The sequence below is a fragment of the Nomascus leucogenys genome, chromosome 12 (assembly GCF_006542625.1).
Source record: "Nomascus leucogenys isolate Asia chromosome 12, Asia_NLE_v1, whole genome shotgun sequence".
In the NCBI taxonomy this organism is placed as follows: Eukaryota; Metazoa; Chordata; class Mammalia; order Primates; family Hylobatidae; genus Nomascus; species Nomascus leucogenys.
The window spans coordinates 88,575,823-88,597,057 of NC_044392.1; the positions used below are offsets into that span (position 1 = coordinate 88,575,823).

Here is a 21,235-nt window from a genome sequence, read left to right on the forward strand (position 1 = left end):
AAAGCATCAGATGATTCTGATGTTTACCTCTACCTGAAAACCACTGATCTGTGTGCCTATAAGTCACTGACCTTATTCTCAATTAGTTCAGTCAGTGGGCAGACAAGACTGCAAACTCTTAAAACATAGTATAGTTAGTGCTGTGATGGAGTACTCATGGGGTGTGGTAGCACAGAGGAGGGCTCCCTGCCCCAGCCTTTCGAGGGAAGTGTTACTTACTGAGAGCAGGGAACAGGAAAGACTTCCTAGAGAAGATAGAATTTGAGCATGTTTTTAAAGGATGAGAAATAGTTTTTATTTCTAGGTTTTTATCTAGACAGAGGGAAAGATGGTTCTGGTGGTGAGAATATCAGATGCAAAAGCGTAGTGTAGCAAAGTTAGCACAATGTAAGTAGTTTGGTGTGCCTAAAAACCAGTAGGGGTTTGTTGAGCAATAGGAGATGAGGCTGGAGAGAGGCCCACTCTGCCATGCCAGGGAGTTTAGGTAGAGTCATACTTTGGGCAGGAAATCTTCCTGTTCGTACGAGTGATCCATATCTGAATGTGGATCTTTATAGTCTTTCTCCAGCTTATTTCCTAATGTATTCAACTAAATGTTCCCAGGGTGGTCACCATTCTAAATCCTAGAATGTCTTTTTCTTCCATATTTTCTAGCCATCTGTGAAAGTACACATGATAGCTCATCTTCTCCATTATGTCTATTTTGCCTAGGTTCCTATAGTACGTATTTTCTCTGCAGTTAATATGAAACAGATGCTAGCATTTAGTGCTGGTATTCATTTTTGGTATGCCTATATCTGGTCTCCTTTCTACTTTCTAGTGTTTCTTAGTAGGGGCTCTATTGGCATTTTTGAATGGGACAGTTTTTTTCTTTTGTGGGGCTTTCCCGTACATTTTAGGAATTTCCCATTCCTTGCCCCCTACCTACTAAATCCCTCAAATGCTCCCTAGTCTTGGAACAACCAAAACTGCCCAACCATTTCCAATTGTCCCCATACTCCCAGCCACTCCCAGTTGAGAACTGCTTAAGTACTCAAGTATTCATCAATTATTGGAAGTAAAAAGGATCTTTTTCATTTCATTTCAGTCTTCACCTGCTATATCCATTTTCTTAATATACTTTCTACTAAAGCCAATACCACATAGTTAACCTGTTTCCTATTATTTTCATGCAGTAGTGGTACTAATTTTTAAAAGGGCAAAAATATAATATATAACTATTACTTTCCAAAGTATTTACATAATGATGTGAGACATAAAATTATGGTTTTCATTCTCCCAAATTCTAGTCATTTTAATCTATACCAAGTAACTAAACAGATTCTTTGTATTCATGCTTCCAAAAAACACTTATCATGGTACTAATCCTAATAAAATAGATTATTTTTATAAGGAATGATTCCATTTATTTTTGAGAGACTTCAGATTTTCATCTTGGAATACATTTTAAAAGATTAAATGCCTGTGAATGAAGGATTATGTAGATATTTTACAGATTTTGTATTTTTCTTGAAGAGTTCAAAATTTGTTAGATTTTCTTTCAGCTTTAAATTAAGATTTTATAGCTGACAGTAGAACAAAATTGTTCCCTGAAATTTCATCAGGTATTATTTGCTGCTTCCAGATATCATACCAGTTGACAATTTTAGTGTCTCTTCTTTTTCTGTTGCTTATAAATGAAAGAGAAACATAGCAGAAATGTTGGTATCAATCCTTTGCATCAGTTAGGATGCTTAATATTTGCATGAAATAGAATACCCAGTTTAAACAGATTTGAGCTATATACAGAGGACATTTTGGCTCTCATAACTGAATGTTCAGAGGTAGATGGACTTCAATTACAACAACTTGGTTACATCATCAAGGACCCATTTTTTTTTCCTGATTCTTTATTGTATCCTTTATGATATCCATGTAATCCTCATAGTCGTAGGATATTGCTGGTAACAGTTTGGGTTATAGTAAATATCCAGACAGAGTGCTTCTCTCTCAACATTACTAAGCAGAAAACCTGAACTTCACCATGATTAGGCTGCCTATGTAATCTGCCTAATCTGGAGCCATTGTGTCCAGGAAAGTATGTTGATTTTCTTAAGTCATAAGGTACACCCCTAGAGGGTAGGCATAGAGTTCATTCATTAAGGTATGGTTATGGATTACGAAGGATGGTGGTGAGAGGTAGGGAATGATTGCTAAGTAGATAGTCAAAATGTCTACTATACCTCTTAAAAATGATTTTAAAATATGGAGGCAGATATTTAAAATAAAAAGTAACTGAGATACACTTGAATTCGCAGTACAGAAAAATACATAGTTTATTTTTGAACTTTCAATTCTAGAAAGCTCATAATAATATAGCAGATCAAAGTATGGACTCTAGAGTTAAGAGGAAGCACTGCCTGGGCTCAAATCCCAACAGCTCTGCTGCTTTCCAGCTGAATAATGACCTTGGAGGAGTGACTTTCTTCTCTCTACCTTAGTGTTTTCATCTGTAAAATGAAATAATAATATCTTACCTCATAGAATTATAAGGACTAAAGGAGTTAATACATATATTTAGAACCATGCCTGACATTAAAAGCTTTTAAAACAAACTATTGTTATTTACTATTGCTACTTGCTGTGCTCTCTGGTAAAACAGTTTACTGGTAGTTTTTTATAACCTGTAGACGTTTCTTTTTTTTTTTTTTTTTTTTGAGACGGAGTCTCACTTTGTCACCAGGCTGGAGTGCAATGGCGCGATCTCGGCTCACTGCAACCCCTGCCTCCGGGGTTCAAGCAGTTCTCCTGCCTCAGCCTCCCAAGTAGCTGGGACTACAGGTGCACGCCAGCATACCCAGCTAATTTTTGTATTTTTGGTAGAGACGGGGTTTCACCATGTTGGCCAGGATGGAACCTGTAGACATTTCTAATGTAATTAGTGATACAGTATTCTGAAAACACATGTGGAATGTCTAGCTTTAGCTTACCTCATGGAGTCACCTGTGTTTAAAAATCAGAAGTAAAAATTTTAAGCATATTTGAACTGACATGATATGTCAGTGTGATTCTCAAAAGTAGTTGGGAATACTTCTCTTAATAACTGTAAACAAGGGCTAAAAATTAATGTCCTGAATATACTATGGAAACACTTACTATGAGAGTTAAGTAGTAGGATGATGAATCTCCCTGTAAGCTCTTCAATTCACTGTTCTTTAAAACCTTTGTTAATGGTGCATTAATTACAAGATAGAATCCCATACTGCTTAGCAGAGCATTCAGGGCCCTTTATAATCTGGTATTAATGTGTCTAGTTTCATCTCTTCCACCAAACACTAAGTTTAATGTGAATAGTGTTTGCTTACGAAATCACGGCAAAATACTCTGTTTAAAGACACTGGCGGTATTTGATAATAACAGTAACATTTTTGAGTACTGTGTTCTAAACTCTTTTTTTTTTTTTTTTTTTGAGATAGTCTTCTCACTCTTGTCACCCAGGCTAGAGTGCCATGGCACAATCACGGTTCACTACAGCCTCCACCTCCCGGATTCAAGTGATTCTTATGCCTCAGCCTTCTGAGTAGCTAGGACTACAGTTGCGCACCACCAATCCTGGCAATTTTTTTTTTTTTTTTTGTATTTTTAGTAGAGATGGGGTTTCACTATGTTGTCCAGGCTTGTCTTGAACTCCTGACCCCAAGTGATCCACCCATCTCGGCCTCCCAAAGTGCTGAGATTACAGGCATGAGCCACCGTGCCCGGCCTCTAAACTCTTGATATATTATTTATTCATTTAATTGTGATAGAAATACCGTTGTTATCCCTGTTTTACTATGAGAAGCCTGGGTACAGAGAGATTGTCTCTTGCTGAAGAACATGTTAAGAAATAAATTATTAAAATGGGATTCAAACGCAAAGTCCACTTAACCTCTCCCCCGTCCTAACTCTGGACTTTATAGTATATTGAGCCTTCTTGCTATGTAGTGTCAATAAAGAACAGGAAGCTTTCATATGAAAATCGTGAAATGGAGGGAAAAATGCAGTGCCCAACATTGGTGATTGACTTGCTGCCCTAAAAAGAAGTCCGTGTTGGACTCATCTCCTTGTTGGTCTCTTTGTCCTTAATGTCTAGTGAGCTCTCGTTAGTGTTCTTTGGGTATATGTTGGTTAATCAGTGTTGGAGTGTGATGAGAATTGGTGATTAAAAAAAAAGAACAGAAATATTCAAGCTTCTTTAAACTTTGTATTAGAAATCTTCATTCTTAGAGTTTAGCCTCCGTTTGTAACTCTTAGTTGTGGCATATTTCATAGGAAGATAGCCTTGAGACCATCAAAATGATTAGATAGGTAACCCTAGTTCTGGTTCAGTACTAGTTTCTAAGATAAAAAAGAGAAATATATATGTTTTTTTCTCAAAGGGGGCAAAAGAGAATTCTTAAATGAATACTTCTAATAGTGAAATATTTTTAAGTTTAAAAAGAATGTTAAGGGCAGGCGCAGTGGCTCACGCCTGTAATCCCAGCACTTTGGGAGGCCGAGGCGGGCGGATCACGAGGTCAGGAGATTGAGACCATCCTGGCTAACATGGTGAAACCCCGTCTCTACTAAAAATACAAAAAAAATGAGTCGGGCGTGGTGGCGGGCGCCTGTAGTCCCAACTACTAGAGAGGCTGAGACAGGAGAATGGCGTGAACCCGGGAGGCGGAGCTTGCAGTGAGCTGAGATCGCGCCACTGCACTCCAGCCTGGGCGACAGAGCGAGACTCTGTCTCAAGGAAAAAAAAAAAAAGAATGTTAAAATTATTCCTGTCCTTTCTATCACTACCATCCTGTATGCGCCCCATGAATGCATCTTTGACTTTGCTGATTATGAAAAGTAACAAATCAGCCAGGTACAGTGGCTCACACCTGTAATCTCAGCAATTTGGGAGGCTAAGGTAGGAAGGTCGCTTGAGCTCAGGAGTTGGAGACAAGCCTGAGCAACATAGCAAGACCTTGTCTCTACTAAAATTCAAAAATACAGCCAGCTGTGGTAGCTACTTGCAGGGGCTGAGGTGAGAGGATCGCTTGAGCCCAGAAAGTCAGGGCTACAGCGAGCCCTATTTTGCCACTGCACTCCAGCCCAGGCGACAGAGTGAGACCTTGTCTCAAAAAAGGAAAAAAAGCCCACAAATCATTATGTGGAAGATTTATTTAATAATACAGACATATTCGTAGGTAAAAATTAGGACAAGTCCTTTTATAATGTCAAGAAATAATCATAGCTAAAAGTTTGGGGTATGGCCTTCATACTTGGCAATATATGTGTAAACCTGTGTTTTAAATATAAAGGCTATCATTCAACATGCACATTTTTCTACATCAGTACATAAAGTTCTGCCTCATCTTTTATGACTGCTTAAAATTCATTATGTAGATCTACCATGGTTTATTTAATCAACTTTCTGATGTACATTTAGGTTGTTTCTAATTTTTTTCTATTATATAAAGTGGTGCAGTAGACATTTTATATATATATCATTACTTGACCAATTATTTCCTTGGGATACATTTCCTGGAATAAAACTATTGAGGCAAAAATGTACACTTTTTCAATTACAAATTTTTATTTATAGCTTTTATGAAATTGAACTACCAGAAGCTTGCACCAATTTATATTCCTGTCAGCAATGAAGTTGCCACACTTTTGCCACACTTCCTTAGTATTTCTAATTTAAAAAACATTTCTACAAACCTGAAAAGTAAAAATATTTTATTTATATATACATTTCTTTGGTTATTAATAAATTTGAACATCTTATTGTGACATTAGAGCAGTGCCATTTAAAAGGAGCTAATGACTTTTGCATCTTTTTCCTTGGGATTGTGGTAGTATTCCCCATAAGAAAATTTGCAATTTTAAGTTATGAAGTCAAAAGAATAATTTAGATTATGGTTATAGAACATCTTTCCTTAAATGTGTGTGTTCATCCACATACTTTCTTGAAACTGTGGGAAAGAATGATCCCTTTTCTTTCTATTTTTGTTAACAAATGGGCCACGGAGAGACTGATCCTTAATAGTTTCTAGTAAGCAAGTGTTGGTAAATAAGTGCCCTGTATTAACTCACTGAAAATGAGTATAAAATATTTATTTTCCTCATTTAATACAAGTGCCATCTAAGTATTTTTCAACTTTTTTTTATTATTGCCTCCCAAGGAGCTTTCTGCCATGATATTTTGATACCATAGATACACTGTATATCTGTCACATACAGTAGCCCTTTGTAGGGCCACAAACGTTAAAATAGCAAAGATTTTGTTGGCCCTTCAGAGAACCAGTTTTTGCTCTCTTTGGGGCCATGCTGCCCTCATTGAGAATGCATGTGTGTATTGATATTTAGGGGAGGAGAGAGAAACAGCTTTGCTATGCATGAATAGTTACTTGGGTTTCATAGGACTCAGAAGAGGTTAGTGTTTCTATTGCTTTGTCAGATTGTCCAGAAGGGAACATAAGGATTAATAGTTGCCACAATTACTCCACCAGTCTTATCACCCAACTCTAAACATGGTATCTTGGAGTCCCTAAGTTACCTAGAATATACTAGGTATAGTAATACCATTTTTGAGAATGTTGATATGCCAAGGGTGTAGTGACATTATTGTAGTTGAAGGCATTTTGTTGAATTTAGGAAACAGTAGCCCTAATGCATTAGGAGTAATTGTAAATGTTCAAATTTTTATCCTTGTGGTTCTCAAACAGTGATGATTCTGCCTCCAGGGGACATTTGCAATTTCTGGGAGCATTTTTGGTGGCCACAACTGGGTGCATGAGGGTTCCTAGTGGAACACTCATCTAGAGGGTGGAGTCCTAGGATGCTGCTAAACGTCCTGCAGTGCAAAGGACCAAGTCTCCCATTGCAAAGAATTATCTAGTCCAAAATATCAGCACTGCTGAGATTGAGAAACCCTGCTCTGTCTTAGTGATTGTACATCTTGGAATCTAGCTTTAGAAAATAATCCAAGTAATGTTGCTAGGATTTTGATGTATGTGTATTTTTTTAAGTGGGATATGTATTTGTATATATAATTATCAAAAGTGAGAAACAAACTTAATTCTTTCAGTCTTAAGAAGAGCACATGTCAGGACTTACAGTAATTTCAGCAACACTGAAGAATTGGAAACCATTTTAAAGAAAATTAACTCACCCATTTCAGCAATTTTTTTTTTTTTTTTTCTGAGACGGAATCTTGCTCTGTCGCCCAGGTTGGAATGCAGTGGCTCAATCTCAGCTCACTGCAACCTCTGCCTTCCAGGTTCAAGCAATATGATTCTCCTGCCTCGGCCTCCTGAGTAGCTGGGACTACAGGCACATGCTACCACACCTGGCTAATTTTTTGTATTTTTATTAGAGACGGGGTTTCACCATGTTAGCCAGGATGGTCTCGATCTCCTGACCTCATGATCCGCCCACCTCGGCCTCCCAAAATGCTGGGATTAGAGGCGTGAGCCACCGTGCCTGGCCTAGCAATTTTTTTTTTTTTTTTTTTGAAACAGGGTCTCATTCTGTCACCCAGGCTGAAGTGCAGTGATGCAGTCGCAGTTCACTGCAGCCTTAATCTCCTGGGCTCAGGTGATTCTCCCACTTCAACCTCCAGAGTAGCTGGGACTATAGGCGTACGCCACCATGCCTGGCTCATTTTTGTTTTTTTTTGTAGAGATGGGGTGTCACCATGTTGCCCAGGCTGATCTCGAACTCCTGTGCTCAAACGATGCGCCCACCTTGGCTTCCCAAAGTGCTGAGATTATACAGGCTTTAGCCACTGTGCCCAGCCCCAGCAGTTCTTTATACAACACCCTTCAACTTCTGTTTGCCCACCTTGGGTTAAAGGACAGTATAGAGAATCATCTACTGTTACCAATAGCCCTTTATTTCTTAGAAGAAATAAAAGTACCTCAAAAATATGGCAATTTGTAAATGAGTTAAATCTGAGTATGGGTGCATTGAATGTTCTTTACATTTTTCTGTTTTTCTTTGTTTTTGAAATATTGCAAGATCACATTTTAAAAGTTAGTGTACTTTTCAAATTTGTTCATGTGTGAGCTGAGGCCAAATATAGAAATATTTTTATCAATAATTTGGCAATATATAGCAATGAATGACTTTGTTATAAGTAGAGCTAGTTAACTACAACAAATAAAATGATTTCCGAGGGCTTTTCTCTGTGTTTGGAATGTTAAGTGCTTTCTGAACGTATTCAGGGTGTACTAAATGTTAAAAGGCTAATGGTTTTTGAAATTAATCAAACAATAATTGGGGTGATTGAGTATGGTTTACAATTCCATAAGACGGCAAATTAGTAATCCTTTTTTTCCCTAAGTTAACGTGAAAAAACATACATTGAGGAAGAAACTATATTATGCATTAAGATGAACAAAATCAGGCCGGGCGCGGTGGCTCATGCCTGTAATCCCAGCACTTTGGGAGGCCGAGGCGGGTGGATCACGAGGTCAGGAGATCAAGACCATCCTGGCGAACACGGTGAAACCTTGTGTCTACTAAAAATACCAAAAATACAAAAAAATTAGCTGGGTGTGGTGGCGGGCACCTATAGTCCCCAGCTACTTGGGAGGCTGAGGTAGGAGAATGGTGTGAACCCAGGAGGCAGAGCTTGCAGTGAGCTGAGATCGCACCACTGCACACTAGCCTGGGCGACAGAGTGAAACTCCATCTCAAAAAAAAAAAAAAAGATGAACAAAATCAGTTTATTTCTTATTAAAAAAAAGTCTCTCAGCCTCTTGATAATGCTATTATGGTATACCTATTTCACAAATAGTGAATATTGCAAAATGTTTTATTTTGGAAGAATTATGTATTTAAAACTAGTAACTGTTGCATTTGCATTCAAATTTTTAAATGTTTTTTCCTCTGAGATTTTAGACATCTGTCCTTTAGATTAGTAAAGGGTACTTTTCAACTTTGTTCTCAATAAAATTATGATCATTGTCTTCTGACAGAAATTTTACTAAATCATGTAAATGTTTGGTGAAAGATAGATTGTATTAAAAGAAAATTATTTTAGATTTTGGGGTCCTACTGCTATGGGATAGATTTTAAGGAGATGCTGGTAGTCATTAACTTGCGCTTATGGATTGTTAGAAATTTCTTCTAAGTAAGGAAAACATTGTATAAAATCATCATGTAGGGAAGACATTTAAATTTCTGTAATGGATTCAATATTTTGAGCATTAGAGTTTTTAAAAAGGAATCATGTCAATGTCTCTAAATTTAGATATATTAAATATAGTCATTTTTCTAAAATCAGGCATTTAGTGAGTTATTGCTGTTGATCCTATGTCAAACCAAAGTTTAGACCTGAAAGCAAAAAGACTGTAGCTCAAAGTGCATTCTGCTTAGCAACCAGCTTGTTGTCTACTGTTTTGCTACTGAATGCACGTACTCATGCCTCGGAAGTGTATCTCCAGCCAGCTGGACTCAACCGGACAATACTTCATTCACCTAATTTCCAGACTAGTCAAGCAAAGACATCAGCTCATTGTATTTAGTCATGAAGAAATTTATTTGTAAACTTCAAATAGTAGCACACTGCTCTCAAAAGCCCCTGAACTATGAGAAATTGCTTTCTAATTCAGAAATGTGAAGTCCTTGGAATTTAAAACTGCTTCCCTTTTTTTTCTTTCTTAATAACCCTTGGAAGAGAAATTAGCTCTTAATAGAAAATATATGTTAAAGTCTAAGAATAATTTTAGAATTATCTTAAAGTGAAAATTTAGAAAGTTCAATTTGCATCCAGACTTTTATTATCTACCTTGATTCTCACATGATTATTTTCTCTTTTAGAAAACAACAGTTTTGTTGGCATGTGAAGCTCCAGTTTCCTCAAAGTCAAGCTGAGTACATAGAAAAAAGGTATCACTGCTATCTTTCAGTCACTGATTTGTTTTAATTTGAAGGCTGTGTATTTAAAATAAACTGTTAACTTAATGTCAGTAGTAGAATGGATAACTAAATTGTGGTATATTTATACAATGAAATGCTAAACATTACTAAAAACGAATGAACTACAGCTATGCACATCAACATGGATGAATCTCAGAAATAATGTAAGAAAAGCAAGTTAAGGAAGAATGTAGAGAACATGATTGTAAATGTGGGGGAAAAAAGCCAGAAAACTAAATAGTGTACTTTTAGGAATACCTACAAAGGTGATAGAACTAACTCTAAGGGAAATTATTAACACAGAAATCCTGATGATGGTTTTTTTAGCAGCAAAGCAAGTATTGAGGAGAGGGATCCAAGGAGACTTAGACAGCTGAAAGTTTCCTATTTCTTAAGCTGGGTGGTTGTTAAGGAGGTGAAAAATGACCCCAAATTCTACCATGCAAAGATTGCTACTATTAACATTATAGTGTATCACTCAGAAAATATATTATTTTAGATGTATATATGTGTACTCATTGGAATTAATTTGCATAAAGTTTTTTGTGTTACTGTTTCATATTAAAACTTGTTCTTTTCTTTTTCTTTTTTTTTGGAGGGGAGTGGGGGCAGGATCTTGCTCTGTTGCCCACGCTGGAGTGCAGTGCTGTTGATCTCCGCTCACTGCAGCTTCAACCTCCTGGGCTCAGGTGATACTCCTACCTCAGCCTCCAAGTAGGTGGGACTAAAGGCTCAGGCCATCACGCCCAGCTAATCTTGTTTATTTTTGTAGAGGCAAGGCCTCACTATGTTGCCAAGGCTGGTCCCAAACTCCTGGCCTCAAGCAGTCCTCCCGTCTCTGCCTCCCAAAATGTGGAATTACAAGCGTGAGCCACCACATCCAGGCTATAAACATTTTCAAGTGTCATTTAAACATTTTAATGTCGGCCAGATGCGGTGGCTCACACCTATAATCCCAGCACTTTGGGAGGTCGAGGCAGATGGATTGCCTTTGGCCAGGAGTTCAAGACCAGCTTGGCCAACATGGTGAAACCCCATCTCTACTAAAAACACAAAAATTGCTGGGGGAAGTGGCGCACCCCTGTAATCACAGCTACTTGGGAGGCTGAGGCATGAGAATAGCTTAAATGCGGGAGGCGGAGGTTGCAGTGAGCCAAGATCATGCCACTGCACTCCAGCCTGGGCGACAGAGCAAGACTCTCTCAAAAAAAAAAAAAAAAAAAGTTCAAACAAACAAAACATTTTAATGTTTGTGAACTATTTCATTCCTTGATTTAGGAAAATTTTAAAGTTGCTCTTTAAGTAGTATATTTAGCATACTCCTACATTATACATAAATATCCTGTCTTTGTAGTTGTCAAAGGGATTTTAGTGAAGAACTTTGTTATTTGGAGTTGCATACAAGGAAAGGACTTATTTTACAGATAGGGATATGTAGCCAGTAGTATATATTAATATGTATAAATGGTTGAGGAAAGTTACTGTGTTAAAACAGTGTCTTAATTTTGTTTATACAGATTTATATATAAGTTTAAAACTGTGTGCATATATGGAGGAAAGTTGGAAAACTTAAAATGTTTTATTTCCAAGGAAATTAGTATCAATTTTTTAACTTGGTCTTATAAATTAGAATGAATAAATTTGAACATGCACTGAAATCTGAAACCTTTTTTCAGATTTATTATTTCTGCTAGTTTCAAATATATTTTATCCTGACCTCGTCTTTTCATGTTAGAGTACAGGTGTGTGTTAAAAGAGGCTTCATATTTTTATAACTGATTTATATGGAACTTCTCAAAATGTTGTTTTTTAAGACCTTGTTAAGTGTGTCCAAGAACTCTTTTTGAGCTTTTTCCTAAGTAATTTTTGCTTAAAAGGATATTTTATTTTGCCAAGAGTAATATAAAAGGTCTTTGTTCAGTTATTTAAACCAAAAAAGCCACAATATTTAATAATTCAAAATTAACGCCTTTAGTAGAAAATTATAAATACTAATATAGCTTGTTTTTTTTCTTTGTTGTAAAGAGTACCAGATGATAAAACTATTAATGAAATCCTAAAACCTTACATTGATCCTGAAAAGTCTGATCCTGTAATTCGTCAAAGGTATGCTTCAAAAATATTGTAACTTTCTGAAATAATTAAAAATGTTGATGTACTTATTAGGGTCATCCATGACTATTAGAATGTGATGTGTAGTGCAATTTACTTTCTGTCACATTTTCTTGGTGTTTACTGAAGGTCTGTCAGCAGAAATAGCTGACGTTCATTGTTTTCTATGTTCCAGACACTCTTCAAAGCAGACAGTAATAAATGTGTTAATTCATTTAATCCTCACGATAACTCTGAAAAGTAGATTATTATTATACCCATTCTACAGATGGAGAAACTGAGCCTTAAACTGGTTAATATCCTATAGCTAGTAAACAGGAAAGATAGGATTCACACCCAGGCAGTCTGGAGTCAAAGTCTTTAGTCTTAACCCTTAAACTAAACTACCTTTGAGGTTGAACGAAAAACTCTGAAAAGTTTCCAAGTAACTTAAAGACAGGAAATCCTGTTTCAGCCAAGTCTTCATAGAACTAAGTAAAGTACACTCTGCCTCCTGTCCAGAAATACAGCATGGACAAAAGTGGTTAACGTAACATAGTGGAAAGATTCAGTCATGGATATCTGGGTTAAAATAGCTGTTTCTGTCCCTTATTAGCTGTGTGATTAAGAGCAAGTTACTTAATTTCCAGGCCTTATTTTTTCTCATCAGTGAAATAAGAATGATAACACTTCCTAGATAGGGTTGTTACAAAGCTTAAAAGAAATAGCATGTATAAAATTCCTAGTACAGGACCTAGCATATAGTAGGCACTGCTCGAAAACGGAGATTGTTATTAGAGTGTGAGTTATTAGTGCTCCTGGGCAGAAGCCCAGTTGACTTTATTTTCACCAGATGGTACTTGCTTGGGATATGAACGAGTGCTTGGTTTGGTTCCAGAATAACCTGGTATTTAAAATTTAGACTGAGTGGATTCTAAAATGTCTAATCCAGTTCTAGTTGAATCTCATTCTTTTCCTTTTGATAAAAGGTCATGCTCAGACTGAACCAGACCCGTGTCACATATCAAGCAGTCTTTAAAATAGCTATGATAGTTGAGTTTCTTTCCTTATAACTGGTAACCTAGTTGTTATCATTAGTCATATATTTGCCAGTAAGACAAAATGTCACTGAATAGGATACATTTTTGTAAAGTTATATAGCCAGATTAATTTATTGAAACAGCTGTTTTAAAATTTAAGATGTTTAATTGAACAGAGGAAAAAAATTATTTTCTTTTCAGATTTCTGGTTAGAAAACATCTGTATCTTCTTTTCTATGCTTAAATAGATGAACTTTTAAGTATTATTAGGTACAAATGCTTAGTCTCCATAAGACTGTCTTGAAATATATTAAAAATCGGCTTTTCCTTCAATATGATGTTTTTATTTCAGGTTGAAAGCCTACATTCGCTCTCAGACTGGGGTTCAGATTTTAATGAAGATTGAATATATGCAGCAAAATTTAGTAAGGTAAAATTGCTCCCCTCCCCATTTCTTTAAATATTTTTTAGTTCTGTAATATAATTAAGTAGCTTGATTAGCTCGTTATTAAACTAATTATCTAGCTATGAACATGACTTTTACTTTTCAACTTTCAAGTCAGAATTCAAAATAATTAGACTTATAGGATAAATTGGGTTGAAAAATCACCCTGGTTAGAATATTTTATTTTCTGTCAACTGATATAGGGGAAATAGAATATTTTAAAATATAAGCATTCTTTTATTTGTTCTATTGTGTTTTACTTCACTGAGCTTTACAGATATTTCATTCTTTACAAACTGAAGGTTTGTGGCAACTCTGCATTGAGCAAGTCTATCTGCACCATTTTTCCAACAGCACATGTTCAGTTCGAGTCTGTGTGTCACAGTTTGGTAATTCTTGCAATATTTCAAACTTTTTCATTAGCACTGTATCTGTTATGGTGACCTGTGATACAGTAGTAACACTTTAATGTTACTAGTGTAATTGCTTTGAGTGCACCACAATATAAGGTGGCAGCCTTAAATGTGTGTGTTCTGACTGCTCTACCAACCACTCATTCACCCATCTCTCTCTCTCTCCTCAGGCCTCCCTATTCCTTGAGACACAATAATATTGAAATTAGGCCAATTAATAACCACACAATGGCCTGTGAGTGTTCAAGTGAAAGGAAGAGTCACATCTCTCACTTTAAATCAAAAGCGGAATGATTAAGCTTAGTGAGGAAGGCATGTTGAAAGCCGAGATAGGTTGAAAGCTAGGCCTCTCCTGCTAGTTGGTCAAATCGTGATTACAAAGGAAAAATTCTTGAAGGAAATTAAAAGTGCTACTCCAGTGAACACGAAAATGATAAAAAAGTAAAACAGGTTTTTTTTTGTTTTTTTTTTTTTTTTTTTTTGAGACGGAGTTTCACTCTTGTTGTCCAAGCTGGAGTGCAATGGCGTGATCTCGGTTCACCGCAACCTCCGCCTCCCAGGTTCAAGCGATTCTTCTGCCTCAGTCTCTTGAGTAGCTGGGATTACAGGCATGCGCCACCATGCCTGGCTAATTTTGTGTTTTTAGTAGAGAGGGGTTTCTCCATGTTGGTCAGGCTGGTCTCAAACTCCCGACCTCAGGTGATCCGCCTGCCTCAGCCTCCCAAAGTGCTGGGATTACAGGCGTGAGCCACCGCGCTTGGCCAGTAAAACAGTCTTATTGCTGATACGGAGAAAGTTTTAGTGGTCTGGATAGAAGATCAAACCAGCCCGAACATTCCCTTAAGCCAAAGCCTAATCCAGAGCTAGGCCCTAACTCTCAGCTCTGTGAAGGCTGAGAGAGGTGAGGGAGCTGCAGAAGAAAAGTTTGAAGCTAGCAGAGGTTGGTTCATGGGGTTTAAGGAAAGAAGCCATCTCTATAACCTGTGGGTTATGTGTGGGGTGAAGCAGCAAATGGTGATGTAGAAGCCACAGCAGGTTATCCAGAAGATCTAGCTAAGATAACTGATGAAGGTGGCTACACTAAACAGATTTTTCAATGTAGACAAAATAGCCTTATATTGAAAGAAGATGGCATGTAGGACTTAGCTAGAGAGGGGAAGTAAATGCCTGCCATAAAAGCTTCAAGGGATGGACTGACCCTCTTGTTAGGGGTTAATGCAGCTGGGGACTTAAAAGTTGAAGCCAGTGATAATTTACCATTCCAGAGATCCTAGGGCCCTTAAGAATTATGCTAAATCTATTCTGCCTATGCTCTGTAAATGGAACAACAAAGCCTGGATGACAGCACATCTGTTTATGGCATGGTTTACTGAATATTTTAAGTCTACTGCTCAGAAAAAAAAGTGTTTTCAAAATATTGCTGCTTATTGACAACTTTGATCCTCTTTGGGACTCTAAAGAAGGAAAGTTGTAACATTAGAGTGAGGACCTTAAAGGAAAATGAAGCACAGAGGAGTTGAATGCCTAGAGCTAGGTCATGTGAGTTTCATTTAAGCATACTTCTTTGACGTATTTTTTGTTTAGATTTATCCCATTTGGCTCTTTGTTAAAATAAGTCTTAATGTTTTGACTTGTAGCTTTCTGAGTTGTGGTCTCTGGGTATCCTGATTCCTTTCTATGCAATGGCATGAGAGCAGTTTCCTTAACTGCTCCCTTTTGGGGCACAACATCTTACGGGCATTACTGCTGCTCTTCTCAAAAACCCTGGTATGCTAGGACAAGCTGAGATTTCCATCCACTTTGGCTCTTCATGGACTTACAGTACACATTTCCAACTTAAAAAATAACTGTTGTCTGGGCCCAAGCAGTGTGTCCTATACTATAAACTTTAAAATACTCAGTATCCCCTATTTATCTTTTATTACCAAGAATTCTGATTTCCTTGAATTTTGGAAGAAGAGGCTATTTTGTCAGTGTCAAGTTTGACTGGCTTAGGTGAGTGGACACATTGGCCCTCAGAGGTATTCTCTTAGTAGGCTTGTGAGACTAAAGCCATGGTCTCATGGCTTAAAACATGAGTAACATTTAAATGAACTAATTAGATAAAATATGGCACATGGCAAGAAAGGAACTGAATTTAGAAGATGAAACAGATCATAAAAGAATTATGTAATGATTGACTAGAGGTAAATTCCAAGGAAACAATGTAAATTATTTTGTTTAAACATGAATCACATGGAATTGACTTTAGGATTCTACTAAACAAAACTGACCTTTTTAATCCCCAAAGTGAAGGGAATAGTAGATTAATAAAGTAAAAAGTAAGTGGTGTTGACTATAAGGAATACCTAGAATAGACTGATTTGATACTAAACCTGAGCCTAGCTGGGTGCCTGTGGCTCATGCCTGTAATCCCAGCACTTTGGGAGGCTGAGGCAGGCAGATTGCTTGAGCTCAGGAGTTTGAGACAAGCCTGAGCAACGTAGCAGGACCTCGTCTCCGGAAAAAAAAAAAAAAAAAAAAAAGATAAACCTGAGCCAGTCTGAGGAACATGAAGGGACTTTCACTCTACCTTATCTGTGGAGAAAGCTCATCTTCCAAATTCCCCCATTTTTGTTATTGACTCGAACTAAGTGATATATGAAAATACTACCAAAGCAAAGGAAGAGGGAAAAGGTTATGTCCCAGGTCCAGTTAAAAAATTGCCACTCTGTTTAGCGTTGAGTAGTGATGGCATCATTTGACAGCAATAATAATGCGAAAAATTCCTGTTGAGGTAGCTTTCATCTTGAAGGTGGACCTAAATTGGCATAGGATATCTTTATATTTCTGATTATTAGGTCAGCCACAAAGCATAGTTATGCTAATTTCTAAAGAACCTCAATTTTATAAGTATTTTGTAGTCATAAATAATGAAGTTAAAAAGTATAGAGATATATTTAGGCATAGATTTTTATTTTTTTATCAGATTTTTAAAACGTAATGTTCTCTGTATAACATACTCACAAATGGACTAAGATGAGCATTTACATTTGATTGTTACATCCTTGAAGGAAAGTACATTACAGTTACATCCTTAAAGGAAAGTACATTCAGAGAACATCTAAGGAAAATTATTATAGGTTATAAATGTTAAGCTCTAATTTAAGATAAGCATTCTAAATAGAACCATTTTATTATTTCCTGAAAAGTGCTTAGAAATCAGAAACATGTAGTTTCTTTGTGACTGTTTAATTCTACATTTATAGCATTACAGTAACTTCAGAGTAAAGTCTTTTTACCAAATACTTGATGTTGCCAGTTTCCATTGGTTTTATTTTCCGTTCTTGGAAGGTATATAGCAATTGTCTCATGATATGGATATATCTGGTCAGCTAGAGCATGCTTAAATTTTTTCTAGGTTTTAGCTTTGCCATACATGGCTTAGTTTTTAAATTGCGATCATAGAATTTATGTCTAATCTAAGGAATTCGCTATTGATCTGGGAGTTTTCTTTCCAGAATACATAGGGTCTGAATTTATCTCTTAGAAAAGCTATTATAGCTTTTTAAATAAATTCATTCATTCATTCAGCAAACAGTGAGTACGCCAAAGTCCAGGTACTGTTCTAAACATTGAGGCTATGGCAGTAAAGAAGAGTGTTCCTGCCCCTGTGGAGAAGATCATTCATGTAAGATGCCTGTGTTAGTAAAGCCATTCTTACCCTTTGCCGCATTATTTCTTACCAACTTTTCTATTCTCAGAAAGTAAATGAGTGGTTTTGGACTAGAAAAGCCTACGTTGCTAAATGTCAGGCACTATCAGAGGGCAGCTGTGTATTACTGCCCACTTAAGTTACTACTGACTAAATAATTTATAAAACAATCGACTTTGTCTATTCAATTACAGTTTTCCAAATCTATTAAATATTAAGGTTAGATTTTACTTTTATTTTATGGAACTATTTACCAGAAAGAAATTTAGATACATTTTGTTTTTTACGTTTACTTTGCTGCTTTGATACTTGTAAATCTTTGTGGGTTTCTTTTTGTGATTTAAGCAGTTATAGGATGATTCTTTCCAAATTTATTCAAAAAAACCATTAAGTACATTTAATCTTCTAGGCATATAAATAAAAATTGGGGTTTATACAAGAATGAATAAAATACAGTTCTGTTGTAGTAGGGAAAACAGACAATTGTATACATCATAAGACACCTATGTCTAAGTCTTAAAAGCGATGTGGAAGGTAGCAGGTATCCTCATGTCATCAGAAGGCTTTGTTGTGGAAGTGATGTTTGATTTTTATTAAAGGTGAATGGCCTATGACTAGGGGAGGGTACAGAGGGCCTTAAGAAGTGCAAGCGTGTGGTATGTCGTAAACAAGGCAAGTAAGTGATTTGAGGAGGTTGGAGTGTATAGATGTATGCAGAGCAGTATTTTTAAAACTGTTTTTAAAAAGTTAAGGTTGAAGAGTTAGTTCAAGACCCAATACTAACGCTGTTTGGATCTTCTCATTGGCAGCAGAAAACTGTAAAAATCTAGCAAAAAAAAAAAAACAGTAAGACTTGGTGATCAAGTTGGCTATAGGGAGCAATAAATAGGAATCAAAGGTGACTGCGGTTTCTGGCATGATTGCTGTTTACAGAGAGATGAAAAAGTAAGGTCTGGAGAGGCTAAGAGCATGTTGAGTTTCATGTAGAGGTGGCATCATTTTCAGGAACACTACTTTCAAAAAGAATGACCTTACTCTACTAATTATTAGGATATCTTCAGAGTGACATTGTATGCTAGTAAAAAATAGTAATATTATCCTTCCAGAATACATAATCTGTGGTGTGTAGACCTTACTTTACTTTATGAGGTTCTAGACTAGACTTTTTAGACCGAAAGTTTCACCATTACAAATAGTACCTTTATTATAATAAATAAAAGTTTATTGTCACTGCTTCCTAAGCCTAACCCAAATCATGAGAACTTCCAGAATAACCTTTTTGCTCTTACGCAAAAATGTACATCAGAGATTTGCTATAAAGTAAAAATTGTGTTTTTAATTTGATACGTACCTTGGAAAGTTACTAAGCCTGTTTTCCCATCTAAAAGTGGGAATCAGAACAGAAATGATACTGCATCGTTGTAAAGATTAATTTGAGTTAATACTTGTCAGCTACTTAATACAGTGCCTGGCACCCAGAAAATCTCTCCTGTGTATTATTCAAGTATTTTGAGTTTCAACTAGAACATCATGCTGAAATGATTCAATGAACGTAAGAGGTGTTTAAGTTCCACATGTCTGGTAGTAGTTAACTGTATCATATATTATTTTTTTTTTGTTTATTTGTTTAACAGCTTCTTCTAACCAAATTCATTTTGAAAAAAAAAAAAATTTTTTTTAAGAGACAGGGTCTTACTCTATTGCCCAGGCTAGAATGCAGTAGCACAAGCATAGCCTCACTGCAGCCTTGAACTCCTGAATCTTCCTGCTTCAGCTTCCTGCAAAGCTGAGGCTCTAGGCATGCATCAGCCGTATAATTTCTTATACTTCTGGGATATACTTCAAATGTAATATTAGCTATACATTCCCAACAGGCCACTCATCACTAAACACAAGGGAGCAGATAACCAGTCGTGTTTGTTAACATTTCTTTTGACCTAATTGGATTTTGGAAGAATATGAGATTTCAGGAACTTAAGATATTGTCAACTTATTTCTGTAGAAATTACTCCCAAATCTAGATACAGTTTTAACCTTTCTCCCAACCTCCAAATCTTGGTTTCCAGCTATCTTCATTTGCACATCTCATTAAATCTTAAGCTCAACATGTCTAGATTTCATTACACTGCATCTATTTCTTTCTGATGTGTGTGTTTCGAATTTAACGGACTGACTGTTCCTGGCATCGAGTAAGCAGTCAACAAATGTTTGTACACATTTTCTATTACTGGCACTGTTGTTCTAGTAAGCCAGGCGTAAGACCTTGCAGCTCAGCATCTTCAACTACTTCTTGACTTCTACCTTGCCACCTTACCTTGCATAATTGACATCCACAATGCGTCTTCCATTTGTCCTTTCTTCTCCATTCCTTTTAGGTAGACTATTAGTTACCAGTGTCTGCAACAGAGTTCATTTCCTTCCCCCAAACTGGATATAATTTCCGTATCTTTAGAACCTTAAAAGTGTTTTGCATTTCTCATAGGTTTCTATAAATTTGACTTATTTTATCCCAATAAAACTTAAATCACATGATGATTAACTCTCTTTTGAAGACAGTGGTTACCACAGGCATCTTCATTTTTATATTTCCTGCAGAGTTGTGTTCGTGACTTTTCCACAGTAAGTGTTCAGTCTTAATTTTTTAATAAGTGTGCTAATTCATTAAAATATGTATATATATATATATATGTATGCCTGCTGTATGCTAGGTATTGATGCCACGTTGATACCCTTAAGCAGGGCTTGGGCAACTTTTCCTATAAATGGCCAGATAGTAAATATTTTCCAGCTTTGTGGGCCATTTAGTCATAATTAGTCAATTCTACCATTGTAGCACGTAAGCAACTGTAGACCACTTAAATGAATGGACATGACTAGAATATGGTCCAGTAAAATTTTATTTACAAAAACAGATAGTGGGCTGGATTTGGCTTCCTGGCTGTAGTTTGCCGATCCCTGCTCTAAAGGGTTTTTTTATTGGTGTTCATGATATCTGTATATCATGTAAACAGTTGGGGGCTTCAATTCTCAACATGTGAAATGAGAGAGAGAGAGAGAGAAGATTGTAACAAGGGCCCAGTATAATTTAAAAGTTACTTCAGAAAGTGTAGTACCTGCTCAGAGGTCATGCTTTTTGATACATGAACCTGACCTAAAGTATCAGTTAAGATTGATCAGGTCTGTATTTTTCATTTATTCAGTTAACTTTCATTGAGCCCCTTCCATGTGCTAGCCCAGTGCTAATACCTAGGGATATATAGACATCTACAAGACTAGCCCTCAAAGAGCTCATAGTCTAGGTGGGAAGAATGATATGTGATAAATACTTCAAAAGATAGATACTTAAAATACAAGGCATAAAAGTTGCCCAGTGGGCCAGGCGCGGTGGCTCACGCTTGTAATCCCAGCACTTTGGGAGGCCGAGGCGGGCGGATCACGAGGTCAGGAGATCGAGACCACGAAGAAACCCCGTCTCTACTAAAAATACAAAAAATTAGCCGGGCGTGGTGGCGGGCGCCTGTAGTCCCAGCTACTCGGAGAGGCTGAGGCAGGAGAATGGCGTGAACCCGGGAGGCGGAGCTTGCAGTGAGCCAAGATTGCGCCACTGCACTCCAGCCTGGGCGACAGAGCGAGA

The 21,235-nt window shown here is 36.9% G+C and overlaps 1 protein-coding gene across 2 annotated transcripts in view; it reads left to right on the plus strand.

Annotated features, from left to right (window-relative positions):
* The window catches only part of ZNHIT6 (zinc finger HIT-type containing 6), a 54,898-nt gene that overhangs the window by 18,096 nt on the left and 15,567 nt on the right, over positions 1-21,235 (plus strand). For both annotated transcript variants that reach the window (XM_003260008.3, XM_030825125.1), the window contains 3 exons: positions 9,820-9,888; positions 11,944-12,024; positions 13,402-13,479. In XM_003260008.3, the coding sequence (XP_003260056.1) occupies positions 9,820-9,888; positions 11,944-12,024; positions 13,402-13,479 (228 nt within the window). The remainder of the gene's footprint in view (positions 1-9,819; positions 9,889-11,943; positions 12,025-13,401; positions 13,480-21,235) is intronic.